The sequence below is a fragment of the Doryrhamphus excisus genome, linkage group LG15 (assembly GCF_037039965.1).
Source record: "Doryrhamphus excisus strain RoL-2023G ecotype Guam linkage group LG15, RoL_Dexc_Guam_v1.1, whole genome shotgun sequence".
NCBI lineage: Eukaryota > Metazoa > Chordata > Actinopteri > Syngnathiformes > Syngnathidae > Doryrhamphus > Doryrhamphus excisus.
Genome location: NC_136371.1, coordinates 7,547,639 through 7,575,169, shown reverse-complemented (window position 1 = coordinate 7,575,169; position 27,531 = coordinate 7,547,639). Strand labels below are relative to the sequence as shown.

General features: G+C 42.8%; 6 protein-coding genes across 12 annotated transcripts; 3 read left to right on the top strand and 3 right to left on the bottom strand.

Annotated features, from left to right (window-relative positions):
- The first annotated feature begins 1,508 nt into the window (after positions 1–1,508).
- mmadhca (metabolism of cobalamin associated Da) lies at positions 1,509–6,308 on the top strand. 2 transcript variants are annotated; one of them, XM_058050955.2, is made up of 8 exons: positions 1,509–1,577; positions 2,001–2,054; positions 2,351–2,480; positions 2,554–2,771; positions 2,852–2,957; positions 3,031–3,146; positions 3,299–3,385; positions 4,187–6,307. In XM_058050955.2, exons 2-8 carry the CDS (start codon positions 2,043–2,045, stop codon positions 4,409–4,411), a joined length of 894 nt encoding a protein of 297 aa, XP_057906938.1. In that variant the 5' UTR covers positions 1,509–1,577; positions 2,001–2,042; the 3' UTR covers positions 4,412–6,307. The 2 variants fall into 2 exon arrangements, with proteins under 2 accessions (XP_057906938.1, XP_078652828.1); XM_078796702.1 differs by lacking the exon at positions 1,509–1,577 and having other exon boundaries at positions 2,003–2,054; positions 4,187–6,308.
- LOC144894374 (uncharacterized) lies at positions 4,086–7,237 on the bottom strand. The gene is made up of 4 exons (XM_078796701.1): positions 6,850–7,237; positions 6,107–6,216; positions 5,883–6,029; positions 4,086–5,805 (listed from the first exon to the last, which is right to left on the bottom strand). Exons 1-4 carry the CDS (start codon positions 6,892–6,894, stop codon positions 4,869–4,871), a joined length of 1,239 nt encoding a protein of 412 aa, XP_078652827.1. The 5' UTR covers positions 6,895–7,237; the 3' UTR covers positions 4,086–4,868.
- A 365-nt stretch (positions 7,238–7,602) lies between these two features.
- Positions 7,603–25,338, bottom strand: lypd6 (LY6/PLAUR domain containing 6). Of its 6 annotated transcripts, XM_058050954.2 has the most exons (7): positions 25,319–25,338; positions 25,114–25,243; positions 14,114–14,215; positions 9,593–9,747; positions 8,620–8,718; positions 8,423–8,553; positions 7,603–8,341 (listed from the first exon to the last, which is right to left on the bottom strand). In XM_058050954.2, exons 4-7 carry the CDS (start codon positions 9,696–9,698, stop codon positions 8,162–8,164), a joined length of 516 nt encoding a protein of 171 aa, XP_057906937.2. In that variant the 5' UTR covers positions 9,699–9,747; positions 14,114–14,215; positions 25,114–25,243; positions 25,319–25,338; the 3' UTR covers positions 7,603–8,161. The 6 variants fall into 6 exon arrangements, with proteins under 6 accessions (XP_057906937.2, XP_078652543.1, XP_078652542.1 ...); XM_078796417.1 differs by lacking the exons at positions 14,114–14,215; positions 25,114–25,243; positions 25,319–25,338 and adding exons at positions 10,697–10,866; positions 11,499–11,516; XM_078796416.1 differs by lacking the exons at positions 25,114–25,243; positions 25,319–25,338 and having other exon boundaries at positions 14,114–14,500.
- Positions 12,027–15,810, top strand: pspc1 (paraspeckle component 1). The gene is made up of 10 exons (XM_058050950.2): positions 12,027–12,514; positions 13,156–13,305; positions 13,402–13,553; positions 13,656–13,751; positions 13,884–14,080; positions 14,160–14,244; positions 14,324–14,432; positions 14,558–14,615; positions 14,886–15,022; positions 15,244–15,810. The coding sequence occupies exons 1-10, from the start codon at positions 12,143–12,145 to the stop codon at positions 15,421–15,423; spliced, it is 1,536 nt and encodes a 511-aa protein (XP_057906933.2). The 5' UTR covers positions 12,027–12,142; the 3' UTR covers positions 15,424–15,810.
- Positions 17,174–24,595, top strand: LOC131104126 (rho GTPase-activating protein 20-like). The gene is made up of 15 exons (XM_058050946.2): positions 17,174–17,479; positions 19,026–19,111; positions 19,395–19,568; positions 19,632–19,781; positions 19,866–19,907; positions 19,981–20,065; positions 20,134–20,211; positions 20,335–20,401; positions 21,065–21,244; positions 21,322–21,491; positions 21,568–21,732; positions 21,971–22,083; positions 22,248–22,440; positions 22,928–23,045; positions 23,232–24,595. The coding sequence occupies exons 1-15, from the start codon at positions 17,408–17,410 to the stop codon at positions 24,044–24,046; spliced, it is 2,508 nt and encodes an 835-aa protein (XP_057906929.2). The 5' UTR covers positions 17,174–17,407; the 3' UTR covers positions 24,047–24,595.
- On the bottom strand, positions 24,649–27,219 carry fdx1 (ferredoxin 1). Its single transcript, XM_058050956.2, has 4 exons — positions 26,770–27,219; positions 25,319–25,443; positions 25,114–25,243; positions 24,649–24,979 (listed from the first exon to the last, which is right to left on the bottom strand). The coding sequence occupies exons 1-4, from the start codon at positions 26,904–26,906 to the stop codon at positions 24,871–24,873; spliced, it is 501 nt and encodes a 166-aa protein (XP_057906939.2). The 5' UTR covers positions 26,907–27,219; the 3' UTR covers positions 24,649–24,870.
- Between the last annotated feature and the right edge of the window lie 312 nt (positions 27,220–27,531).

The following is a 27,531-nucleotide window of genomic DNA, read 5'->3' as shown; positions in this document are numbered from 1 at the left end:
CAGTGGCAAGGTTTTACGTGCCTTCAGAAATGTCACAACGCATTGCTTTTGGTCAAACACACTCGTTCTCACATGTCACATGGTATAGCAGTACAGGAAAATGGAAGTTAGTCATGTTCTTTTGGAGGCTTCAGCTCATGGCGTGCAATTTGTCTCACTGGTGAGGTGAAATGTCATCAGGAAGGGTCGGGCGGATAAGGGAAGGGGGATTTGATTCTCCTTGAATTTCTGTTTTGACCTTCAGAGTTTGAATAGCTGTATAGAAATATGAAGTCATTCATATTTAATTGTATTTGTTCATACTTCTGTCGGATAACTCAATTACTGCTCTCTCACCCTTCTGTTGCCGTTACGCCTACATAAGCAGCTCAAACGTCCGCCCTCGTGGAATGACTTTCTACAAGATGTTGGAGTGAGTCTGCATGTGGGAATTTTACTCCATTCATTCATTGATTCATCAGTCCACTGCAGTGTTCCATATATGTGTGAATAAAATGTATTTAATGCCACAATAGATTCACTCGGAGAGCGAGATACTTCAGATAAAGTGCAGCACCCTTGAATGCTTTTAATGTTTTACAAGGATGATTGAAAATAGTTAACTGACATTTGCATCCTTTAACGTTAACGAGGAGAGGGGGGGAAAAAGCTTTCAGAGCACTTTGTCGGCTTGCGTTCATGATGTGCAGCATGTAAAAGTGTGCTGTAATTATCCTCCCAGGAACTACTACTTGTTAGAATGTCAATGACCTCCCCAGTGGTGCTGAGGAGGGTCTTTCAGGTGCCAAACAGCGATCGTGGCAGTAGATTTAGTCGTATTTTTAAAATCTGCCGGTCTGCGAAGAGACCCCCAGAAGCCTGTGATGCATATGCATGATTTGTACAGTGCACGCATACGCATTGCTAGCTCATTAGTGACTGCTAGCCCAAGGCTTCCAACGGGGAGAAGGCCTAATTGCACAGTTCAGCAACTCTGATAGTGCTCCAAGCGTTTTGGACTCCACTACCCTCAGTGAGTGCCAGGTGCAAGCACCTCCGGACATATTTCGTTATTCTGAGCTTTTTTTTTTTAATCACAGCTGTCATAGCCAGACTTGGTGCACAGTTTGTTTCTGAAGCAGAAAAAAATAAGTTAAGTTTATAAGCGGTAGAAAATGAATGAATGAATGAATGAAAGTTAATGAGCATTTGCAAACACTTGAAGAAAATAGTGACATCCTCTGGTTTGGAGGCTAAACTACAGTGGATGTGTGTGTATCTTGGGGTTAACACTCACAAATATCACATTGCTGCTAGTACACTCATAATGTATCTTTTGTTCGCTCCTTGTTGAAATTACCCTAAGATTCATGTTTAGTCAGCAAAAATAAAACAGGAAAGGGACAAATAACTAAAATGTATTTGTTGTGCTTCAGCAAAAATTATAGTGCAGTGTTTCTACATTTTGTACATTTTGCTGCCATCTTGTGGCGACTTTTTAACTGACGCTTGGCGCGGCTCAAACAGCGCATGCGCGTGTGTCCCTATTCGCTTACCGTAGTTGTTATGCGAAAAGTGGATGACGTACAATCTGACAGGTAAGAACAATTTGTACTTTATGGTATCAGATATCAGTTCAAATATAAAACTCCGACCGTTTTAAGAAGCATTTCTGACCCCTACTATGGTTTAGCTTGCGTGGTTCTGAGAGAAAGAAAGAGAAAACGTCAAAGCAAGATCAGCTGATTGACCTTACCATTCCCTTAATACAAACTCACCTATTATGTAATTTTCAAAGTTGTACAATTTCAATTAACTTAAAACTGTCTTATTTCTACTATTTATCCAAAGCAAAGACAATTCTGTCCATCGTGAATTAGTGCCGTAATCATAACATTGCGTCAGCTATTGTGTTGTAACTAGCTTTGGCTAGCTCTTGGCTAGCTAGCTCTAACTTTTACTTCCCAAACAGCTTGGTTGTGTTCCGCTTTACATTAATATTTGTTAATGTTTTCTAACAGGTCAGTGGCTTTAAAGAAGAAGGTAAAGGTGGACTGCCAGTGATGCCCAGCACAGTAAGAGACATTTCTAGCGTCTCCATGTCATGGTTAGCTACCATCCGGTTAGCTAGCATGTTACGTACTCTTGTACGCCGGACCTCGTTCAAAAAACGGCCACTTTAAGGGAACGATGTGAGATTGGGATCTTTAGATATGATAGATTTAAATGCTTTTTAAGTACATCGTCTCGATAGATATACTAAATACATTGAGCCAGTTTTAAGGACCACTGGTACATACGCATTTTGTTGTTATTGTTATGTACGGTCCGGTAATCGGGTTTTTAAATCATGCTTTCTTCCGTTTTGTAGGTGTTGTGTAGTGGAGGCCGGCTTGTCCGTTCCCGGCAGATGTTAGCTGCCCTGAAGGTCTGCAGCGTCAGAACCTTCTCTACTGCAAACCCAGATGAACCTTATATAGCTGTATCACACGCAGACTCGGGTAAATGTTGTATTTAAGTTCAGACCTGTACTAGAAAGTTAACTAACAAGTAATAACATGTACTGCCATGTAGGCCCCAGGACCGTGTGGCCTGATGAGAACATGGGACCTTTTGGCCCTCAGGACCAACGCTTCCAGTTGCCGGGTAATGTTGGCTTTGACAGCCACCTGGAGGGCGTGGAAGAAAAGAGGAAAACTATTGGGGACCGCGTGGTTCCGGATGTACTGACGGCACCATGCAGTGCAGAGAGACACCAGTTCATACTGGCCCAGTTTGTCAATGAGTTCCAGGTAAGAATTCACACCTTTCTGAGACATTTCAATGTCTTGTGGGGCCAGAAATTCTATTTAAACTTGGAACCGTTTTTCAGGGGAAACTGGGTCCCTTATCTAAGCGGGTTCACAAAGCTGAACAGTATTTTAATCAAACGGACACGGATTGTTCCATTAATTCCTGCCCGGAACTGTTAAGAAAAGGTGAGGACTCTTTTGGAGTTGGACTTGCCGTGATTCTCCGTGTGAAGCTAACAATCAAATCTGTGGCTGACAGACCTGGAGCTGTTGTTCCCGACGGCGCCCAACACGTCCATCACCGTTGTAACAGTCTCGCAGAGAAGCGGTCGGCTGGAGGAGACGCAGCCAGACAAAGAGCAGCTGCTCAGCAGAGTAGGTCTCCAGGTGTACAGCGAACCTCTGAACTTGAATGCATCATAGATCGCACAATTTGTATTATATATGTATTATTTTCTGTATTTCATGTCAGTGTTTTCATACGAGAGGTGTGAAGAGACTCTCACTGTGCTTCCCCTTCATTATAGTTTGTGAGCGGCGCAAAGGAGATGTGTTTTGCCCTCTGGACCGCAGGCTACTGGGCCGACTTTATTGACCCGGCAACAGGAGAAGCTGTGAGTTATTTACTTGTACATTTAATATCTAATATCATGGCTGGTTAGGATATTAAGCATTTTGAAGCCAATATTGAAAAATATTCAGGTGGTTGATGTGTGCTCCAATAATTAATCAAAAGGGTAATTTTGGTCAGTTAACAATATTTTACATAACTGCCAACAAGCAACAGTATTAACTAAGCAGTATAGTGGTTTGTTTATTCATTCATTCATTCATTTTCTACCGCTTTTCCTCACGAGGGTCGCGGGGGGTGCTGGAGCCTATCCCAGCTGTCTTCGGGCGAGAGGCACGGTACACCCTGGACTGGTCGCCAGCCAATCACAGGGCACATATAGACAAACAACCATTCACACTCACATTCATACCTATGGACAATTTGGAGTCGCCAATTAACCTAGCATGTTTTTGGAATGTGGGAGGAAACCGGAGTACCCGGAGAAAACCCACGCATGCACGGGGAGAACATGCAAACTCCACACAGAGATGGCCAAGGGTGGAATTAAACCCTGGTCTCCTAGCTGTGAGGTCTGCGCGCTAACCACTTGTTTGTTTAAATTATCGTTATTTATTCTAAATTATTTCAATTATTTATACAAATTACTGTTTACGCTGTACATTGTTCATATTTGATGTAATCTATTTATTCTCCACATTATTATTTATTATTATTATTATACGGGAGCCAGGCAATTATGGCGTTTGTATTGTATGTTGTTATGGTTTCACAGTTATCATTTTGTTCAACTGTTTTTATTTGAACATAAATCATAATTGCTATCTTCATGTTTTCCCAACAGTTCTTTGCGTCCCCAGTAAGTCCAAGTGCGAGACAAACGGGAGAAGAGGAGCCACGGCATTCCGGATTCCGTATCGAGATGTCGGGCACCTGCACGGTTATCCGCCACATTCTGAGAGGAACACCTCTGTTTGTGGGGACTGTTTTCACCAACGCACCAACACACAGCGCCATCATCACGCGACTACAAGGACTTTCACCAGAATTGGACGACGAGGTGGAATAGCGGCATTTTGGGTTCTCCCATGTCAATCCAGTCTCGGCCACAAAGCGTGTGTATGTGTGTGTGTGGTTTGTTTTTGTGTATCTAAAGTAAACGTACCACACTGCAGCAACCTAGTAAAAGGAAGTGGACTGGACTGAACCATGTCGGCACCCTCCCAAGTGCTGACCCTGGACATGCGGCAACGCCCCGCATCCGCACACCTGTACTGTGACAGTTAGCCTTTGAGCGGTCCTCCCCAGAGGATGTCTTAGCAGGTTCCAATTCATCACATGGATCCTGCACTCAGGCAGCTCCAATTGTTAGCAGTTTTAAATATGATCTCACTAAGTCATCTTGGATTCAGCTGCTGAACCAATAAAGTGACTTCCTGTCAGGCTGCACTGAAAAAAAAACATCTTCTGTAATTTCGATTTCTCACAAGAAGCCACAACAGCTACTTCTGAGTTGAGGTCCTGTGTCAGAGCTTCTTGGTGTTGTTAGAAGCCTGCAGCCACATGTGCCCTTGCTCATAGGCCAGAGAAACCTTTGCTGTCTTTTTCTTAAAAAAAGCCCTAACTTTAGTAAAAAAGTCTCTCTTTTTTGGTGCCTTGAGATGATGCCTCATTGCCCGAGCAAGAGCTTCTACGAATACAAGTTGACAGCGTGCCATTGAGCAATACAAACGCTCCTTGGATCCAAACTCCTGACAGAGATCCTTGTAGATGTGAATGTGGAAGTCCCCGATGTTGAGCAACAGGTTAGGGCGTGTTTCTACCACAGCGCTCATGAGATGCGCCAACATCCAATCGATGTCCATCTCCAGCACTGATTTCGAGTTGGAGTGAGCAATATGGTCCGTTAGCTTCCACAGGAACACGGTGCAAAAAGTGTTTTCTTTCTTCGTCCACGTTTCTGCAGGAGTGCGATTGCTAATGTTTTCTGTCCTTGTGCGCACTTTAGCAGGCGTGTGAGTTTTCAAATTTCTTTGCGCCCGGTTTAGCACAGGAGTGGGAAGAGGAGCGACCAAGCCGTTGGTTGTCTCTTCCGATGAATCGCTGTCCACGCATTCCTCTTCACATCCAGCGTCGCCATCTTGCCTCATGGTTTCCAAACAACTCTTTAGTACTGAAATAGTTTGTAAAGCTATTTCCCCGATCTCAGACACTTGGTGCGGAACGTCCGGATGTGGCAAAGGGGTTGGCGGCGAGGAGATATTGGACAGTGCTGTGTTCACCGTATGTGACACCTTCGCGGCGACCATCTCCAGCAGTTGATCTCCACATGGCAACTTAATGTCTCTGGCGTTTATCGTGTCCTTCAGAGCCAGCAGAAGCGAATCCCAAATGCATGCATGAATGTCATCCTCCGTTACGCACGAGTAGTTGAGGGCCCGAATCGGAGTGTCACAACCTTTCCTGAAAAGGGGGGGGGTAAAAAAAAAAAAAAACGTATTAGTACTGAATTCAGAATTCTCTTCAAGGATTGGACTCACTCTATGATCTGGGCGTGCTCTTCCACCTGAGGCACCACAACGACGAGCACTTCCTGGGAGATTTTATACAGGATACTTTGCCACATTTTCAACAGCACCATAAAAGCATTGCGATCAAAATGACCGTATTCTATTAAGTCCCACATCCTGTTGGGGAAGGAAATGAGTCGTTAGCGTCCGACCTTTCTGTTGAATGAATTTTAGGACTGTTTTCTGGTACTTACTCGGTTGTCATGCCATCCAGATGTAACTGTAATTCACTCTTGAAAAACTCGGATGCAAGTAGCGGCATGTTCAAGTTGCTGCATCTCAGGTGTTTGGGTTCAATTGGGGACTGACGTAAAGAAAATAAGGAATGTAAACACCCAAACATGTGTTATGAACACACAATAAAGATATGACATAATATGATTGACATTATCAGATACATATTCATTCTTTCATTTTCTACCGTTTTTCCTCACGAGGGTCGCGGGGGTGCTGGAGCCTATCCCAGCTGTCTTCGGGCGAGAGGCGGGGTACACCCTGGACTGGTCGCCAGCCAATCACAGGGCACATATAGACAAACAACCATTCACACTCACATTCATACCTATGGACAATTTGGAGTCGCCAATTATCCTAGCATGTTTTTGGAATGTGGGAGGAAACCGGAGTACCCGGAGAAAACCCACGCATGCACGGGGAGAACATGCAAACTCCACACAGAGATGGCCAAGGGTGGAATTGAACCCTGGTCTCCTAGCAGATACATATTATTATTGTACTGCTGTGCTGCAGTGATGTAGACCCTCATTGCATCACACTGAGAGGTTATTACGGTAAATGTAATATGGGGGGCCTCAAATGTTTTATTTATTTCAGACATATTACACTAAGAAACATTATTTAATAACATTTAAATACGTTAAAAGTGAATATATTACTGATAAATTACTTCAGAAATAGACGAGTATGATTGACTTACATCATTCTGGGAGTGAACCGATCGACACCTTTGATCGATATTCATGTTTTTGCTTCTATGGAATAGAAATTCATCTAATTTCCTGTCTTAATTAACCCTTTCCAAAAAGAACAGTTCACCGCGTCGTCAAGAAAACAAGTTTGTAGTCCACACTGCCGCTGTGTCATTTGACGCGTTCCACCTTGACATTGGACGTGTTGCGTCGGAACACGACAGTCTTGTCATGTGACGTCATCCAACACTTCGCACACGCGCACTCACTCCACTGTTGTGTTACATTGCAGTGAAAAAAGCATCAAGTCAATACAACAAGTAGTTGTATTATTGACGCACAGGTAAGATGTGTATTGATTTAACAATGAATTCGTTACTTAATACTAATATTAAAACTGTCAACTGGAAAATATCTGTTATGTTTGAACAGAAGTGATGATTACCATATATGCTGGACCTGTACATATACCAAAATGACCTCACTAGGTATCGAATCCTGATCCCCTGCACCATGAACCACTGGTGCTCACATCTCAGCATCATCTAACTATACATCATGTCCAAAAAAAGTCTTACTATAGATCACGTCTAAAACAAAGACTTGTCCAAAAAAATGCAAAAAAGCCTTACTTTAAAAAAAAAACTGCATTTATTAAAAACAGAAAAAAATACATAAAAAACAGTCTTCAATGCTTTTGCTTCCAGCTTATACCCAACACTTTTTCAGTGCTTTGGTTCCGTTTTTTCACAAGAAAAAACATCGATAAAACATTCCACTATGATATATCATATGATATACTATATAAATGAACAAATCAAGAGTAAATAAAATAAATCAGTAATAAATAAATAAAATAATAAGAAAAACTCACAAAACCACATAATATTGATTCTATGGTGGGTAGAGAAATTATTATTTTTCCAATTCAAATCAACAGTATTAACAATTATTTAACCTTTAACATGAACATTAATGAAATGTTATCATTTGACCCAATTAGCAAGTTAGCATCGTACTCCGTTCATCTGGGAGCGGCGTCGTAACTTTAACCACATGTTTGATGAGCTGCTTTATCTTGTGACTTGTAAAGTTTGAGACCCCTGATCTAAAATGATTAATTTGATTAATTTGATTAATTTCCACAACTTTACAAAAATAAATAAAGGACACATCAGTCAATTGACCCTGCAATCATTTTAATGTCTGTTGACATTAATTAATGGACATAAACTATACACAAATACATATATAAAAACCTATAAAAGATATTGTTGTTGATGTTGTTGTTCACCTTTTTATACAAACAGTATTTGTGTCTCATATACATCCTAATGAGAGAACGCTGACGATGATGATGATGATGATATCCCTCAGTGTCCCTGCATGATGTCCTCTGGTCGAGCTCACCAGAGGGGACGTTGAAGAGAAAACAGCAGCGCTCTCGTTTCTGGGAACCAACAGGTTGCAAATATTCCCTTGGCAGCAAGAGGAGCACACCTGACATTTAAATCACACGCATTCCTTTCAACTCTACGCATCTCAAATCACAGCAACACTCAACGTTGAGTTCAATCCTACCAGAGAACCATCTTCAATGACTTCAGCGCAGCCTGTGAACTGACACTCTTCCAGAGTGACACACCGCTTGGTCACGGAGATGCTGTCGCCATGGTGATCCATCATGTGGATGGTGTAGCAGTATCTAGTATCTAAAAGATGTGCCATATGTTACTTTGCAAGAATATCTTCATAACTTCTTCTGGTGTCGTGATTACCTTTCGGACAGTATACATCTGGTGCCCAGCGGTTACACTCGTAGTTATCTGGAGCATCTTGACATGTGAAGCACTTGAATCCTCCGGGATGAGGCGTTGCTGTGGAAACCAGACACACGTGTTATGTTCATTTTTCACACTACCAAGATATTCCATTCAAGGTGTGTGAATGGGTTTACTTCAGAGCAGGGGTCTCAAACACGCGGCCACTAGTTTGAGGCCCCCGCCTTGATATGAAAGATGGATGCTGTATGGTATCATGTACCCAGAAAAAAATATTACGTTTGATTAATATTCATGTTAAAGGTTAAATAACTGTTAATAGTTATCCTCCCTATCCATGTGGAAGTGGTAAGTTTTTTGGATATTTAAGTTTAAAGGAAATAACTTGAAGGCTACCGTTTAGGTCGCTAGCTCTCTAGTTTGCAAGTTAGCATGTGTCTCAAGACCCTGCAGTTGCGCAATATGTTGTAAATAAAAAAAGTATAAATGTGACTATAGTCGTGTTTTGTCATGTCTACAGGGCTCTAATAATGCTTTGTTCATTTTAATCTGAAAAAAATAATTTGTCTACCCACCAACTATATGTGGTTTCTTAAGTTTTTATTATTTGCTGTTTTATTATTATTATTATATTTATTTATTACTGATTGATTGATTTTCTTTATTCTTGATTTGTTTATTTATTTTTCATCTTATTTTGTGAAGAAAAATAAAAAGTAAGATATTTGAGAACAGTGGAATGTTTAATCAGAGCTTTTCTTGTAGAAAATCGGAACAAAAGCAAAGTTTATTCATTTTTCTGTTTTTAATAAATGCGTTTTTTTTGTTTTTTTGGAAAACCTGACAAGCCCAGACCCTAGCTCCAGTGGCCCCCCAAGTAAATTGAGTTTGAGACCCCTGCTATAGAGAGATGCTAGATGCTACTATAGAACACCGCTATAGCGTACTGTACAATATATGCTCCGCCTACTTGAAGGGTGTAGGTGAATGATGTCCTTCCTGGTGAAATCCCGCATCTGCACCATTTGAAGGTTGCTCAGCAGTAGTATCTGGGCCACAGTTGGCCAGGGCTCCATCACTGACCCCAAATATCTTCATGCACTTCAAAATGGAGCCAAGTGAACCCTGAGAAAAAGGAGGGCAAATTATATCCTTTTTTTTTTTTATCCACTGTGCAGAAAAACTGAACTCATTCATTCATTTTATTTGTCCACTTGTACTCTTCATGTCAACAAAAACATTGTAACGATCGTGCCCTCCTATAGAGGTAACGAGGCTACAACGCACTTTCGAAAATGCTCGTTTGCCACCACTACGGCAGTTTAATGACTCCAAACCAAATTTTTGCAATTATTGTGTTTACACTGTTTAGATATAATACATGTAATAAACTGAACATTTTCTGGAAACAAAATGGTCTTTTGATTAAATAGTACGTGATAATAAGATCATCACATGGTTATGTATCTATGATACATAACCATGATACTGACACTTGGGGGCATGATACCTGGCCTGATACCAGACAAACCATGTGATAACGTACATATAATGACGTACGTATATATGGCGTGTGTGTAACTTCCTGTAATTGTTCCCCTTGTACACAGATCATGACAGCAGTTTTCTTACAGCTGAGTCTAATATAATGATGCATTTACGGACCCCCACTACCTCTGCTGATGGACTTGTTCTGTGGCCATTACAACATTACACACCGTCTGACCTGGTTTCACCCCTGAATTGAGATCAGTGTTTATTTAAAGAGGCTTTCAGTTGCCTGGTGCTTCTTTTTGTGTCTTGGATCCTCAGGCCATATATACAGTTCTACGTACCGACTTCTGTACATGCTTGTTTTTCTTTTGCGTTATACATGCTCCAATAAAAATGAAGCCCAGGCAACCTTTCGACTACACGTGACGGATTCTGTGCAGAGAAACACATCAAGTGCCTTCTTAACTTGAGCCGCCGTGCTTTAAACATGAAAGGTTGCTTTGCACGACTGGTACTCTTGAGTCGAGTTCTCCGCAGCGGACCTCAGTTGCACAATATAGGTTAATTTAGCAGGACTCACAGAGATCCATTCGTTAAGCTTCTCAGAGTGGTGGTTAAGCACATCAAGACATTCTGAGTCCTTCTTGACTCGCTGTCTTTGAGCATCCTGACCAATCCCGGGAGTCCTGCATGCCTGGAGTATAAATCTGGTTTGATGAGGGTGGGGGAAGTGGAGTCCCGGTTAAAAGGCTGCTAAGAGAAATGTGTATGGTCGGTTTGGATCTTCTGTTCTCTAGCTGAAACTTGCAGATTAAGAGTGTAAAAGTTGAATTCTGCAGCACGTTACCATTCAGACTTAGCTATTCCAATTATTCCAGCAGCTTAGTTGTCGACTAGACGCATGGCAAGGGCTTAACTTTTGCTGCTTGCATTTCTTGTTGTATGATTCCATAGTATGACACCAGGGTATAATGGACAAAATGTTCAATGCATATTAAACATATGACCCTCATGTATTGTGCAACCAGGCTCTTAATGCATCTCATTAAGTCACATAACTTTGTGTAAATAATTAAAAGATGCCTCATCTGCATGCATCCCATCTTCACTGCTGGCAACCTGAATAATTAAATAGACTATTTATAGGTTTGATGTTGAACAACAGCAAGCCCTATTGCTACATACAGCATATAACATGATAACATCAACTTAAATAGCCTTTACAGACTCTTCATGTATAGCCAGAGATGATAAAAATCGCATAACACATCTTATTCATTAACTATTTAAATAATCAATCAGTGCACTTTACTCACCAAGTCTTTTTTCTAGCACATTCCTCACATTAAGTGATTCAAACACTCCATATGATCAAGACTTACCGTTTAAGAAGCAAAGAAAGACCTCTGGACTGTTCGGAGATAGAACCCAAACTGCTGAGTGCATGTCCTGCTTTAGTGAAAATGAATGAGGGTGGAACAGCGTCACCGTGACGTCACCATTTTGGTTAGAACTGATTGACCGAATTGATTATAATTGTAAAACATTGCCTGTTGTTGAAATATAGAATTGTCCGTTGATGTAAAACATGAGGTGGTATGTTTAATTGAGTGTGAAGAGCTAATTGAATTATAAAAATTAATTTGGAGATCTTCGTGGTGTTAGGGTATAGAAATGCTAATACGTTAGCACAAACAATGAGATAATGCTTATTTGTTCGATAGTGGAAATTGTGTTTATTATATATATATATATAAAGTTATATTCAGTTATATACTATTATCAATATATTAAAATATACAGGAATCGATACATTGTCAAAAAATTGCAAATAACTATTACAAAATGTATAATCAACGACCTTTTACGTAATCACTGAACCAAAACATGGAGCTGCATTGTGTTTCCGGTGTCGAGTTGCGCGCGCATCCATCGCCATATTAAAAAAAAGACTCCTCCACTGCTCGTCAACATTCCTCTCTAAATAAGCACATTTGGACTGGTTTCGCTATATAAAGCCCACACAATGGCTGACCAAAACGGACAGTTACCGAACCCGCAAAGCAACAGCTCACCACAACCCCCCATAAGCAACACCTGCTCCCCGGCAGCAGGCGACGAACAAACACCGACCAACAAAGACAGTCCAGAGGCACCGGCGGCAAAACAAGCCGAGGGAGCCGAGGAGGAAAGCGACGATGCTTCGGCGGCAATGACATTGGACATTTCCAGTTTTAGGAAGCCTGGTGAGAAGACATTCACACAGCGCTGCCGTCTTTTTGTTGCTAATATACCGCTGGATATTCCCGAGGAAGAATTCGTTGGTATGTTCTCAAAATATGGAAACACGGCCGAAGTTTTCATTAACCGAGAGCGAGGGTTTGGCTTTATTCGACTGGTATGTATAACACTCCTCTGTCTGCTCATTAGTGTTCTCCATCTGCCGTGGATCCATGTAGTTGGCAAATGTGCTGTTTTTTTTTTTTTACTTTGTTTTAAGTAGGATGTCCGATACGATCACGTGATCGGAAATCGGGCTCGATCACGTGGTTTCAGACTTGTTTGGTATCTGACATTATCTGGGATATATATAATCAGTTTGTTTGGTATCTGACATTATCTGGGATATATATTTTTATGGGGCGGCACGACGGTCGAGTGGTTAGCGCGCAGACCTCACAGCTAGGAGACCAGGGTTCAATTCCACCCTTGACCCTCGGCCATCTCAGTGTGGAGTTTGCATGTTCTCCCTGTGCATGCGTGGGTTTTCTCCGGGTACTCCGGTTTCCTCCAAAAACATGCTAGGTTAATTGTCGACTCCAAATTGTCCATAGGTATGAATGTGAGTGTGAATGGTTGTTTGTCTATATGTGCCCTGTGATTGGCTGGCCACCAGTCCAGGGTGTACCCCGCCTCTCGCCCGAAGACAGCTGGGATAGGCTCCAGCACCCCTGTGACCCTCGTGAGGAAAAGCGGCAAAAAATGAATGAATGAATATATTTTTATGATATAAAAGTATGGACACTGTTTACTTTCCAGGAGACCCGGACACTTGCAGAGATTGCCAAAGCTGCGCTAGATGGCACGATATTGAACAATCGGCCAATCAGAATCCGCTTTGCTACGCATGGCGCTGCCCTCACTGTGCGGAACCTGCTACCGGTTGTCACAAGTGAGCTTTTGGAACAGGTAAAGGGGACGAACAAAAGTGTTCTCAATTTTATTCCATTGGTGGTGAGTCGGTGTTGTCATAATCATGATGTACCGCACATCTTCTGGTTGCAGGCGTTTTCACAATTCGGCCCAGTGGAACGAGCTATCGTAGTGACGGATGACCGTGGACGGCCCACTGGGAAAGGCATAGTGGAGTTTGCAAACAAAGTGGCTGCTCGTAAAGCCCTGGAATGCTGTACCGAAGGTGCACTGCTGCTAACGACGTACGTTTCACTATGAAACTATGACATTGTCCCCTAAGCTATTCAAAGCTCCTTACATGCTTGCAACAGAAGTATGAACACGTTTGCACCCGTGTCACTTAGCACACCTTGTCCAGCCATTGTGGAACCTGCAGAGCATTTTGACGATGAGGAAGGACTGCCCGAAAAGTTGTTACCAAAGACTCCAAAGTACCTCAAGTGAGTGAAATGAATGATGTATGTTATCACTTTTTAAGTTTTTAAGTTAGTTAAAACTTCATGAATCACCTTGTGATATGAAGTCCAGATGATACCTAATGCCAATGAAATTAAATGTGTCTCTTTCATCAGAGAACGAGCACGACAACCCCATTTCGCCCAGCCAGGAACATTTGACTTTGAATACTCCTCTCGCTGGAAAGCCCTCGATGAGTTGGAGAAACAGCAAAGGGAGCAAGTGGACAAGAGTATCAAAGAAGCCAAAGAGAAGCTGGAGGCTGAGCTGGAGTCAGCCAAACATGAACATCAACTCATGTTAATGAGGCACGGTAGGACGTGTTTGGACTGCTTTAGATGGCTACCTTCATGCTTCCAGCTGGCTTACACTCCTCAATCATCCTCTTCCAGATCTAATGCGACGTCAGGAGGAGTTGAGGCGACTTGAGGAGCTTCGTAACCAGGAGCTGCAGAGACGGAAGCAGATAGAAATGAGGCAATGTTCACTGACATTAGAAAAATAAGTGAGGAGAACACAAAATGTGTATGTTCTCTGAACTTAAGCGTGTTTGCAGGCATGAGGAGGAGAGAAGACGACGGGAGGAAGAGATGATGAGAACACACAGAGAACAAGACGAGCTGAGACGCCAACCAGATGGATTCAAAGTAGGCTACCAGGACAATGTGAGTGCTACCAAGTAAAACAACAACTAATCCACTCACATCTCACATATTTTGCCCAAAACCGAAGTATCTCGCAGTAAATATTTTTGAAATGTTATGAAGGCTTTTTTTCCTTCTCCTTTCAGAGGGAACAGGAAATGAGAGTGGCTGATCCGGGCCCTCGTGGCGCCATTAATATGGCAGGTATGGCCATGTTTGTGCAAACAGCGATCAATGCAAGAATGTGTGGATGATGACCACAAGTGAATAACATTAAGTGTTATACAATGCGTGTACATGTTTTGTTTTTTTTTATTAGCAAGGGTCCCCCTTTATATGCAATATAAAAGCTACACAACCAGAGTTCTATATCCGTGGCAACAACAAAAAAACACTTAAGACAGTTAAGAAGTTAAGAAGGGACACTAACCAATGTTCCCAATGTAAGTACTGTTTGTGTTATTTTGGGTCTAGATGGCTATAATCAGGCCCCAGCCGGGCCCAACACCAACCAGGGTCAAATGATGAGCATGGGTGGAAGGGGAGCAGCCATTGGCCCAGAAGGAACCGCAAACATGGCCACCATGGTTATGTCTGAAAATGCCAACATGGTAATGTATTTGTTATGTCTCCCAAGAATGTTTTTTTTTTTGGACAGGCATGCAACCAAGGTGCCTAACTCATAAGTGATGAATGAATTAGCAAGAAACTAATGGTTTGTTTCTCTCTCTTCCATTTCTCTACCAAAATCTGTGTGTTAATCACATGGATGACACAACCTAATCAACAACTACTTTGGCTGAACGGACACTTTCCTGGTTCCATACAATAGCGAGGAGATAGATATCTGATGGGTGGATCGCTAACGGGGCGAGCAGAAGCGGAGTCACCAAAGCAGCAACAGCAGCAGCCAATACCGCCAGGTCCTCCTGGTGGACCAGCACCAGGATTTGGAAGAGGGAGTCCAGTAGGGGTGTTTGATGGGCCAAATAACAAGCGCCGGCGGTACTGACATATATTTTTACCCATGTGCTGACTACATATTTTTCTATTTTTCCCTGAGATTTATGTATTTCATTATTACTATGCACCGCATAGTGTTTACTGTTTTTTTTTTTTAGTGATTTCAAGTCTACCACATCAGACTTTTGGAACTTGGTCTAGTAACATACATCTACAATAGAAATGTACATGCATTAAGCATGCTGTTTCCCTGCATGTGTTTACTTGAACTCTGGTATCTTATATGGACAACATTGTGATGTTTTGCACTTTTTGTTTGTAAAGAAAAGCATCAATCTGTTGAGATTAATTTTGTTTACATTTGAATGTTGTCTGAATTTTTTTGTACATGATGCAGTGTTGCATCTTGTTCCATTTTTTTGTCAAAATAAAACATTTTGTAGTGAGATGTGTTTCTGCGTTTTATCCCTGTGGCGATCCCACCTTCCACTAGTAGTACAAGCACAACAATTCTTTGTTGATCCTTGGAAGGATTTTGGATCTAAAGAGTTGCATTTCCATTCCATGTATACATGGAATGTATACAATGTATACAATGTACCCAGGGATTCAACATTTTGGTGAGAACCCTAAATGGATCCAAGAAAAAATATGACTGTACTACAAGTAATACAAGTTTTTTACGACTCTATCCTCGGACATGAAAACTTAACTTTTTATTTTCGTAAATTCCCAACTTTGTTCTCGGAAATTAATTTATCGTAATGTTACAAGTTTTTTCTTGTAAATGTACCACTATTGACAACGATTTTTTTCAGTAAGTATTTTTTCAGTAGGCTTAGTAGGTGTGTCCCACTGTGTACATTCTTCGCTGTCTCTTTTTAGCTGTTTTTATATCTTTAGAATGCACAAAATAGAGAGAAACACGATTGTTGATGATAGTATTTTTTTACGTGCAGTTTTCCTTTAAAGTGAATGAGAAAAAAAGTTTTTTGACCAATAACGACTATGCAAGGATTCAGTGTACACTTATTAAAAACTTGTGTAACTAACATTTCCATTGTAATTACCATAATATAGTACGTAATATAACACACAGTTATGTATCAATGATCTTGATATTACCAAAACAGCCTCTCGGTGGAACTGTAGGTCAGACTTCGTCTTCGTAGGTCAGAATCAGTGAACCACGACAGCATGGAATAAATCAATACTTTTTATGAGTGATGTGAGTCAATAGTGGCAAGAGTGAAGGTTGTGTTCCTTTTCTCTGCCGCGCCCAAGGCTGCTCATTATCAACATCATGGAAAGTAATCATTGTAGTGATCCACTTTTAACCGGGCTGATTGTGACCAATTTGGGGAAGGAAGACTTTGTGGCCTCATTTGGCTTTAGCCCAGTTTGTGGCCCACTTCTGTTTTTCTCCTGAAGCAAAATCGATTTTGGGGGCAATAACGCGCTCACATATCTGCTTGTCTGTGTTAAAAATTTCAATCTGGTTATGGGGTCAGAATAATTTGCAAAGGTGAGCCTTGTCAAAATTCTCTGCAATGAAGTTGTTTTCCAGGCTTTAGTTTACATTTGACTGGAACAATAACATCCTAAATCTTATACACTAACTGTGATCACGTAAAGTCACATATCTGTTAAAATTTGTCTTACAAGCTATCTGTCTTGTTTGTATGTGATCTAACAATATAAAACCGAGTTCTAAAAATAGAGCCAACTTTTCCTTGCCTACGTTCTGGCGCCGCCTCTGCTCTGAGCGTCGACGCATTAAGAGGGGGTACAAAAACTGCTAATCCTGACATGAGGCGTGGAGGTGGGTGGGTGTTCTTGCACCTCAACGTTACCCACTGATGCTGCTTTGCTTTGGCCATTTACTAATCACTATCTCGAGCCTAGAGAAAAATAGTGTGTGTTATTTCATCAACCAGCGAATTCCAACACGTGTACGTCCACCCGGATCTCATTAATGGGATTAGATGGTTTGAGGGCAGCTGGACATTGAGCCGCAGGTGTCTGAAGGCCGGATGGACAACATGTCTCCTCAACATCAACAAGACAGACTGAGCCGGAGTACGGGAGACAACGACAACAGACGAGTATAGATTTATTCATATTTTCTATGTTGATATTGTAATTTGTTGCTGTATATTATTATTGTTTTGGATAACAAGGATATTGTCCAACTCTCAATTTCCAATACCGATATGTCTAAAATAAAATGTGGTGTTGTATCCAGCATTTTTAAAAAATATCTGTTTACATGATCGGGCAAAAATCTGTTACGGATATCAACCGATTTTTATGCTCATATCGGGCCGATAATTATCGGTACTGATAATTATACTTGCTCATTTTTGCTCAAAAACATCTTTACACATAACATAAATCGGCAACTAAGCGCTAAACATAACACGTAACTTAAAACTGTTATTTCCAAATGCCCACAAGGCATGCTGGGTACTGTTCACAATATGAACTGTGAACAATAAAACATTGGATATCAAGAGTATGTTAACTCCTCCTTCTTTACTTCTCTGATGGCATAATAATAATTTGTAATCAAGCAAAAATGAGACAAACACGGCAAAATGTTGGGAGGAATGACCACAAGATACCCAGCATGACTTGCGGTGGAAACATATGGTTGTTTTTTTAGGCATGTGTTTGTATGATTGGTTACTTTGAGCGTCGTGTGTGTTGACATGTTTTGTTGTTTGGATTGCTTTTTCATACAAGCCACAAATTGCATGTGACTATTTTGGCAATTCAAAATTAGGACAAAGTCGTATCGTGTCATATTTAGGTTCTAAAGAGTTATACTTGCAAGCAAACAGGTGGTGCCAAGCAATTTGTGTCAGAGCTTTTTTTTCCTGGCACTCACACACATCAGTGACCTGGACACTAAAAGTGTCGTCTTATGTTCAGGTCAATACAGTAATAGAATACAGTAGCGTGTCATACGTATAAATGGGTAGGTTCTTATTCAAGTTCATGCTCATGATGAGATGGGACTGATTCTATAGCCATTGTGGCATCATTTCAATCCAACCACAAGTCCCTCAAATGTGACTTTGTGATCCCTGTGGGGAAATAGGCACAATGTGACTTATTCATTCAGGATTTGGGAACAATGAACGGGGATAAAACAGGGTAACTAGGTCATTATGTAATATAGACGTGTGTTTACGGCAGAAAATGTGTCCAAGTCATCTAAAATCTAGCATTGCATATACCTCTACCTATTTACATATCTACATATTACAGTCAAACCTTACAGTGCCCAAACAAAGCAGCCTTTTTTTGCTAAATAACCTGTCATGGGGCCAAATATAGCTGTGTGTAGTATAGTTCTCTTTTGTTAAAACATTTTTGCGTGAATTGATTTGATGACTCTGCCTCATTGATCACAATTACAGCTTTTGTTGTTAGCTAACAACCTTTGAGACACTTGTTCCATGGCTACATCTGTCCATGTCTCTGGTGTGTACTGTATGTGAGTGACAGGAGGAAAAGCTCTGACTCAACTTGTTTGGTACCACCTGTTTGCTTGCAAGTCAGATGTTTTTCTTATCTGTTGGAATTTTTGCACCCGCCCCACCGACCCTCTTGAGTAACTCCTTTGACCTTGACATTTTCTCGTAGCGGATGAAGTCCCAAAGTGTTCGGCGTCAGTCCGCTCCCTCTTTGGTCATCAGCAGGGCTCTGGCCAGGTCCAAGACACTTTCCAGGTACAATGCTTCACCACCAGATGACCTTGTGGTTTGTTGTCCTTCTCATTCCAGTGAAACATTTTTGGTGTGAATGACCTTTTTGCTGCCAAAAATGTTTACTAATCCGTCCTCCAAACACTTGCCCTGGTTTCTCAGAGGTCTGAAACCATGCTATGAAAGTTAATCCTCCCATAGTCTGACCCGGGAAAGTACAAGTCATGTGAAAAAGGCGCTTGTGGGATGCATTGTGGTCATCTACAAGTTGAAATGAACAATAGTAATTTCGATTGTGGTTTTCCAGAGAGAGTCTCCCAGTTCCGGTATTCCCAGAAACATGCTCCTTGGTCCAATCCTTCCTGAGAGTGCCCGATCGGTCCTTTCTCCTACACGGGCACACTCAGCTGAAGACTGGCATGCAGACTCAGGACAGACACCTCTTCCTGTTCACAGACGTCCTGGTGATTGCTAAAGCCAAGTAAGGAGGACCGCTTGTGTGAACGTTTTTGTATGGGAGTGCATTCATGTTTTGTATCGGCAGGTCAGCCAATCAATTCAAACTGAAGGCCCGAGTGTGTGTGTGTGAAATGTGGACGGCGAGTTGCATGGAGGAGGTGTGTGAGGGAAGCACCTGCCCCGAGAGGAGCTTTGTCTTGGGCTGGCCCACCTGCAACTCCGTGGCTACATTCAGGTGAAGGACTACTAATGAAACCGTTTTAAGTCCACGTGGTATTTACCCTGTGAGTTGTATCCTCTGCTTACTGTGTTCCCTCAGCTCCGCGGAACAAAAAGAACAATGGCTCTCCATCCTCAAAAGGTGAGCTCCTTTAATCACCATTAAAAGGGTGTGTGTCAAAAATTTCTGCGACCATTTCCGCTTTTTTTTACAGTCGCATTAAAGAGGAGAAAGAGAAAGAAGAACCGAAAACCATCCCTCTTAGGGTGTATGGCAAGAGACTCAATACTTATGCCGTGGTAAGCACACATCAGCACTGACAACGTATTTTACCATTGACATTGTGTGCCTTCCGGACCCCAATTAGACCAAGACTTTGCCTGTCAGCAACTCTGATTCCACCACTGAGGTGATTCGACTGGCCTTGCAGCAGTTTAGCATCATTGTGAGCATCAAATCCTATAAAGTGTAATTCACATGGAAATGAATCACATGTGAAAGTGTTCACACTACAGTATGCATCTGCACAACAATGTCATCGTAGCTGACTTGGCATGTTTCTATTCAGGGAAATGTGAAGGACTACCAGCTGTGGATCCTCTCCAAAAGAGACAATACGCCCTATCCTCTTATTGGTCAGTCACTTGATATGTTTTGGTTCTTCTCTTGACACTCTTTGAATGTGACTGGTCTGTTCCATTGGGGAATACCTTGCACAATTCAAGTCTGAAAGACCTTACAGTAATTTCCAGTTTCTTCAGATACAAAGTAAATGTACGTATAGGGAATAATCCATTTTAGGGTAAAACTGTTGATATGTAAATCTAACTAACTGTTATTCAAGTGTAAAAAAACGCTACACTGTTCTAGAAGGGGCGGCACGGCGGTCTAGTGGTTAGCGTGCAGACCTCACAGCTCGGAGATCAAGGTTCAATTCCACCCTCGGCCATCTCTGTGTGGAGTTTGCATGTTCTCCCCGTGCATGCGTGGGTTTTCTCCGGGTACTCCGGTTTCCTCCCACATTCCAAAAACATGCTTAATTGGCGTTAAAACTCCAAATTGTCCATAGGTATGAATGTGAGTGTGAATGGTTGTTTGTCTGTATGTGCCCTGTGATTGGCTGGCGACCAGTCCAGGGTGTACCCCGCCTCTCGCCTAAAGACAGCTGGGATAGGCTCCAGCACCCCCGCGACCCTCGTGAGGAAAAGCGGTAGAAAATGAATGAATGAATGAATGTTCTAGAAGAAAGAAGCGCCCAGTGATTCGATGATGTGATCCTTGCTCCTCGTCCATCCCAGGTCATGAGTTCCCCTTCAGCATCCACATGAGTCATGTAAGACAAGCGCTGTCCCAGAGCTCCACCTCGCCTGAGGACATAGTGAGGGCGATACAGACAGAGCAGCTGCAAGTACGCAAGCGGTGCCAGTTCATCCTGAAGCCCCGCCCAGAGGAAACGCTAAAACCACAGGTGGTGGCAGGTGAGGTCACGTGTAGCGTCAATGAGACTGAGATAGTGCGGTGTACTTTCCAATACAGTACCATCTTCTGTTGTAAGATTTCACCCAGAAACCACTGAGAAGGAGGCGGTCCCTCATCACTTGGGCCTTCTTGCGAGGCTCCTCCCCTTATCTAGGGTTATCCACAGGCAGCGCGCCCCAGGGCTGCTTGTTCGGTCGGACCCTCAGTACTGTGTGTATGGACGACGCTCTACCCAAGCCTGTGATGGTGGGCATGCACACTGAGCCGCACACTGATTTTCTCACACAACACATGTCCCTGAATGGTCTTTCTCCCTTGCCAGGACATGCTGACGTTCCTGTATCACGAGGGCCCGTGGACACGGGGCATTTTTCGGCGGCCGGCAGGTGCTCGTGCCGTCAGGGAGCTAAGGGACTCGTTGGATTCCGGACAGTTTCTTCTCCCATTGACACAGGACCACGTCTTCATCATCGCCGGAGTCTTCAAAGTCAGTGTGAGACCACGCCCTGACTGACCCACATCCATCAGCTGGGCTTTAATCTGCTTCTGCACAGCCACATTAGTGGGACAAAGTGTCCATAATCTGCATTCTAATCCCTGTTATTGTCAATGGATAAACACTCAAGTCTCTCCACATGGTGTTAATGATTTTAAAGACAACATAATTACAGTCCAGAATGTCATCTTTGCTTTCGCCCCTTTCCCTTTGAAACTACGTTTATTAGGACTTCCTGCGCAACATCCCCGGCAGCCTGCTGTGTTGTGAGCTGCATGAAGAGTGGATGGATGCTTTGGAAGATGAAGAGGGGGAGGAGGAACAGGTCCAAGAGATACAAAGGTGTGTTAAGCCAATGAACTTATAATAAAAGGTTCAGATATTGATAACACAGCTGCTACTGTTCCTTATGACACCTAACATACAATACAATACAGTATACTGTATGTCTATCTCAGCTCTCAATTCTTGCAAAACTCAAAAAAGTAGATATTATCCTCCTGCAGAATGATGAGTCGGCTGCCCAAAGACAACGCCCGGTTGCTACGCTACCTGTTGGCAGTGCTGTGCAGTATCCAAGGCAACGCCCAAGAGAACCAGATGACGAGTTTCAATTTAGCGGTGTGCATCGCTCCCAGCATGCTTTGGCCTCCCGGAGCACTGTGTAGCCCAGAGGCAGAGAATGAAGGAACCAGGAAGGTAAATGAGATGGAGGAGGGAATGTAGAAAGATGAATTGTATCGTATACTCTACTGATCTGAACAAAAATCTATTTTCCCACAAATGGGTGTTATGGGGCGGCACGGCGATCGAGTGGTTAACGCGCAGACCTCAATTCCACCCTCGGCCATCTCTATGTGGAGTTTACATGTTCTCCCCGTGCATGCGTGGGTTTTCTCCGGGTACTCTGGTTTCCTCCCACATTCCAAAAACATGCTAGGTTAATTGGCGACTCCAAATGGTCCATAGGTATGAATGTGAGTGTGAATGGTTGTTTGTCTATATGTGCCCTGTGATTGGCTGGCGACCAGTCCAGGGTGTATCCCGCCTCTCGCCCAAAGACAGCTGGGATAGGCTCCAGCACCCCCCACGACCCTCGTGAGGAAAAGCGGTAGAAAATGAATGAATGGGTGTTATGGACAGACTAATGGAAGTTCCGTGTTTTTCTTGATGTGGTCTGCTGCAGGTGTGTGACCTGGTGAAATTCATGATAGAACACTGCCAGCAGATTCTGGGAGAAGACCCCTCCTCTCTGTTCGGAGGTTTGCCACAAAAGCTGTGCACCGAAGAAGAGACAGGATCTGGTACTATGCCACACACTTATGAAATATGTGTCATTATGTATCAGCATAGCATTTAGCAGATGCAGAAAGGGAACATCTCCAGCTGAAGCAGAACATGGCACCATCATGCTGCATTAGATGAAAGGTGTTCTGTCATTGACACAAAACTGTAGATACTAACCATTGTCACCTTTCCCTGGTTTTCAGACAAGTGGCTGTATCCTCTGACAGACTCATCGTACGACAGTCTAGAAAATGAGTTGGACACGAGCAGTGGCGGCTCACCAAGTTTTTGCAGCAGACGTCTCAGGTCCAAACCAGGGAGTCTGGACTCAGTCCTCACCTTCAGTGACTACGACCAGGACACCGATGCCAACACACAGCACACTAACGGGCAGCTGCTGACGGACAGCAGAGGAAGGAGGCTGCACTTGGGAATCTCCTGCCCCAGCCAAGAGGCACCAGCTGTGGACCCCGCCTCAACCCCTGACTCCCTTTCCCCACATAGTGTGCACAGGCAGCGTCGACGCTCAGAACCAGCATTGGTGTATGCGGCCAAGATTCAGTCGTGCTTTTCGGCGAGCACAGATGGCCACACCGGTGAGGATGACAACAACGAAGATGAGTACCCCTCAAAGCCGACCGCCCACGAAGCAGAGGAGGGGCTTCACCAGAGGTGCAGGAGGTCATCGGCAGCCCTGGAAGCCAGCTCCTCTAGCCTGTCGTCTAACCCCACCTCTCCTGCACCAGCACAAACCTACATATTAAACAGACGATACCAAACCAAAGCATGCACTCCCTCCACATCCTTCACCACAAGCTGTGCTCCAACGTCAGGGAGACACGAGGAGCAGGGGACAAGTCGTAAAGAGAGTAAATGGGGGACCTTGAAAAGCTGCAGGAGCCTCCACCCCAATTCTTGGCTGAGGAAAGATCGCCGATTGTCCTTAACTCAGCAAGAAAGCCTGGACAATAACTCTGCCAGTGTACATACAAACACACTCACCAGTGATGAATATTAGCATCTTTGGCAAGTATGTGTGAAACTGTAAGTCACTTGTATACGTAGCTTGAGTATTTTGTTTATATTTTACAACTGTAGACAACTGTCTTTGCTCAGGATAAGTGTATAATAGATTATTGTACAGTTAATGGCCATCAGAATGTGAAAGTTCATCAATGGAATTGAGGTGACTGGTCAACACAGTCAGGAGATCAGGAAGACCTGGGTTGGAAACTCTGCTTAGGCATCTCTGTGTGGAGTTTGCATGTTCTCCCCAATGCGTGCATAGGTTTTTTTCCCCCCCGGGTACTCCGGTTGGGTGTACCCCGCCTCTCAGCCAAAGTCAGCTGAGTTTCAGCATAGCCTCCACAACCCTACTGAGGATAAGCGGCATAGAAAATGAAATGGATGTATAATGTCCCCGAGTGCACATACTAGTATTTCCATTGCATTATCGCTTCTTTTCTGTGCATGCAGATTCATGCATATGGACAAATTCAAAAATGTTTCTTGATGCTCATGTGAATTAAAAATGTATGAAACGTGCAGAGAAGTTGAGTCAGTTTACCGTCAATGTCATTTCTGGTTGTACAACAACATCAAGTTCTCTCTTCCGATGTGTTGAAGAAGAGAAAAACCTTTTTAGGACTTTATTTTTGTCTTTATACAAAACCTTATATAGATTGCGTATCAATGTGCTCTAGCTATTCACAATCACATGGTTACATTAAAGTTGGCATCAAATCATCAGTATATATGATGGCATTAGAATAAAAACATACTTGCATGTCAGTCACAAACCTACCAGGGCCCTTGTATGTCAGTACACTACACGACGTCACGCTAAGAAGCACCGTCTTTACTCTGTCTAATGTCGGCTACACTCTCTGGGACGCGGGCCACCATGCCTTCCAGGGACCTGCTCAGACAGATCTGGCAACCCAGACGCGATCTGCGGTCATGGGGAACACAAAGATACCACACTGAGACCTCTATGGTTGAACACAATCTATAACATGGAGCGGGTTATATTCAGAAAGGGTGTTTTGTGTGTGTGTGTGTGTGTGTGTGTGTGTGTGTGCTTACGTATCAGTGAGGCCGTATGCCAAGTCCAACATGTCCATCTCCTCGTCTGTGACTGGCCCAAGCTTCTTATAGACGTCCTCATCGAAGATCAGATGGCAGGTGGAGCACGCCAGCGTTCCCTCGCATGCTCCTGCAACCAAACAGGCGCTGAATGAGTTCAACGAGATACCCTTTACGTGTCGGACGAATTTGCTTGTTTACAAACCAAAGCCGTCAAAGTCGAGGTCTTCGTTAATGACGACGTCGAGCAGAGAATCCCCTGGAGACCCTTCGACTGTTATCTTCTCGCCATCTCTATTGACGAAATGGACCGTCACCTTGTCACTTGACCTGGTGTGAGAACATGACAAAATCCCTCACTTATTGTGGTTATAAATTGACTTGTTTTCAGTGTATTTCCCTTAAATGTGGTAAATTGTACATTGGAATTAACAGCTACAAGGTTAGTGATAAGAATATTCACTGCATGTTGCATGTCTTCCTGTTTATTTACACACGCACATCATTATAAAGCCATTTTGGTGATGGACGGTGTAGAGACGCGTTTGAGTTGGAGATACATACAGTACTATGTGGTGTGTTCAGGTCAGAATTAAGTTATGAAACAGCATCAGACATTGTGCTCCCTCGGGTGCACATGCTTTAATTACACAAAAAATTCTGTAATTAATTAATCAAATTATTTGCAGCTGTTAATGTGTTATTTTTGACAGTCCTAATTTAAAGACAATGTTTGGTGTTGTTAATTAGTGTCAGCGTTCCAGATTTTTTCTTTTAAAATATTGCTCTTTTTTGATAAATTGTATTTCTACTCCTCTCCACCATCGGCCATCTCTGTGTGGAGTTTGCATGTTCTCCCTGTGCATTTTTGGTTGTTTTGGTTGTTTGTTTTTGGTTGAATGGTTGTTTGTCTATATGTGCCCTGTGATTGGCTGGCGACCAGTCCAGGGTGTACCCCGCCTCTCGTCCGAAGACAGCTGGGACAGGCTCCAGCACCCCCCACGACCCTCGTGAGGATAAACGGTAGAAAATTAATGAATTAATGCATTTCTACTATGTGCTGCACTTTGGACACCTATGCAAAAAAGGCTCAGTTTTTTTTTTACTTCTTACTTTATAATCTTCTTAAATATTCCAATAATCACATCCATATAGCTGGACTCATACTTGTACTACTTGACCTTTTAATGTCCAAGGATTTAGCAGTAAACCACTCCAAACGGCTCAGTGCATGTTGAATCAACACAGCACTTTAAGGGCAGCCTGTTTAACAGAAATGAACCAACTTACATGAATCCCAAATACATGTCCTTGTAGGCACAGAAGGATGGATAGATACAACCTTGTGCACACATGAACGAGCCTGCATTGGACTGGAGACAAGTCTCATTCAAGGTTCCAAGGTTCTTCCCAAATAAACCTGACCAACTGCCTTCACTCACATCACATCACATGCGATAAGATTAAGCAACATTTTTAACACTAGTTCGCACTAGCACTGTGACATTTAATACTTAGTACCAAGTGTTCGCAGATGTACTCACATCTGGTATGAACATTAATAATTAACTGTGATAGAGGAGAGTTGGTAGAATTTAACTATTATAAGAAGGTACATAACGTTGGGATGTGTTGTGAGTGAGTTCAACGACCTACCTCAGTGGCTGCGCCCCGGTGACGAAACCCCTGTGACCGGTCCATCCAGGAGCCCCACAATTTACCGCAATCCTGCGCGTATAGTCACGTAACCCGGCGTGAGCTATTCTCCTGAACGCTGTCAGCACTAACGCCATTCGAACCGCAAATGTTATATCCCACTACACACTTTAAAAGGCACTTATTCAGCTCAACACTACAAGAACTTTCTCTCCCTTCCCTCGATGCCAGCTAGCTAGCTAGCTACTTAAACTAAAAACTACCCAGTCAGTGTCTCTCACACACATTAATTACGCAACGGGCGACTTACAGCAACTGCGCGTTGATGGAAGGGCAGGGCGGACTGGGTCGTGATAAAAGCGTTCGGACAAAAACAACAAAACTCGCTTACAAGGACGACGCTCAAAACGACCTGTACAGTGTCCACAAAATAAATGTTTGACACTGTACACGCATTTCCTGATAAGGCAACGAGCGGTAGGCAGAAACTTCCGGTTATGATCTAACAATAAAGGTCATTACTGTTGTTATTCGAGACACAGCGGCTATAGATTGCCCGTAGCTGGATGTTTACATGCCTTTCTATAAGAATTGGACATGTTTGTAGTATACCAAATTCTCTACACCATGGTTGACAAGTACAAGTGTAGGTGTGCAAAATGCAACCTTTATTTTGAAGACAGAAACATCCATATTCCTATTCCGGCTAATTTGAGCTACTGTGAGTGTTTAATGTAGTACATATTAAAACTTAACACATTA

Coding starts and splice junctions, on each gene's coding strand:
- mmadhca (XM_078796702.1), top strand. Junction 2,958..3,030: donor CCCGGAACTGTTAAGAAAAG/GTGAGGACTCTT, acceptor TGTGGCTGACAG/ACCTGGAGCTGTTGTTCCCG. Junction 3,147..3,298: donor AAGAGCAGCTGCTCAGCAGA/GTAGGTCTCCAG, acceptor CCTTCATTATAG/TTTGTGAGCGGCGCAAAGGA.
- LOC144894374 (XM_078796701.1), bottom strand. CDS start 6,894: ATGAATATCGATCAAAGGTGTCGATCGGTTCACTCCCAGAATGAT. Junction 6,030..6,106: donor CTGGATGGCATGACAACCGA/GTAAGTACCAGA, acceptor CTTCCCCAACAG/GATGTGGGACTTAATAGAAT. Junction 5,806..5,882: donor GAGCACGCCCAGATCATAGA/GTGAGTCCAATC, acceptor CCCCCTTTTCAG/GAAAGGTTGTGACACTCCGA.
- lypd6 (XM_058050954.2), bottom strand. CDS start 9,698: ATGGAGCCCTGGCCAACTGTGGCCCAGATACTACTGCTGAGCAACCTT. Junction 8,719..9,592: donor CATTCACCTACACCCTTCAA/GTAGGCGGAGCA, acceptor TGGTTTCCACAG/CAACGCCTCATCCCGGAGGA. Junction 8,554..8,619: donor AGATGTATACTGTCCGAAAG/GTAATCACGACA, acceptor CACATCTTTTAG/ATACTAGATACTGCTACACC.
- pspc1 (XM_058050950.2), top strand. CDS start 12,143: ATGGCTGACCAAAACGGACAGTTACCGAACCCGCAAAGCAACAGCTCA. Junction 13,554..13,655: donor GGTGCACTGCTGCTAACGAC/GTACGTTTCACT, acceptor CGTGTCACTTAG/CACACCTTGTCCAGCCATTG. Junction 14,616..14,885: donor TGGCGCCATTAATATGGCAG/GTATGGCCATGT, acceptor TTTTGGGTCTAG/ATGGCTATAATCAGGCCCCA.
- LOC131104126 (XM_058050946.2), top strand. CDS start 17,408: ATGGACAACATGTCTCCTCAACATCAACAAGACAGACTGAGCCGGAGT. Junction 19,782..19,865: donor AACTCCGTGGCTACATTCAG/GTGAAGGACTAC, acceptor GTGTTCCCTCAG/CTCCGCGGAACAAAAAGAAC. Junction 21,492..21,567: donor CTCTACCCAAGCCTGTGATG/GTGGGCATGCAC, acceptor CTCCCTTGCCAG/GACATGCTGACGTTCCTGTA.
- fdx1 (XM_058050956.2), bottom strand. CDS start 26,906: ATGGCGTTAGTGCTGACAGCGTTCAGGAGAATAGCTCACGCCGGGTTA. Junction 25,444..26,769: donor ACCGGGGCGCAGCCACTGAG/GTAGGTCGTTGA, acceptor TTCTCACACCAG/GTCAAGTGACAAGGTGACGG. Junction 24,980..25,113: donor GCATACGGCCTCACTGATAC/GTAAGCACACAC, acceptor CCATGACCGCAG/ATCGCGTCTGGGTTGCCAGA.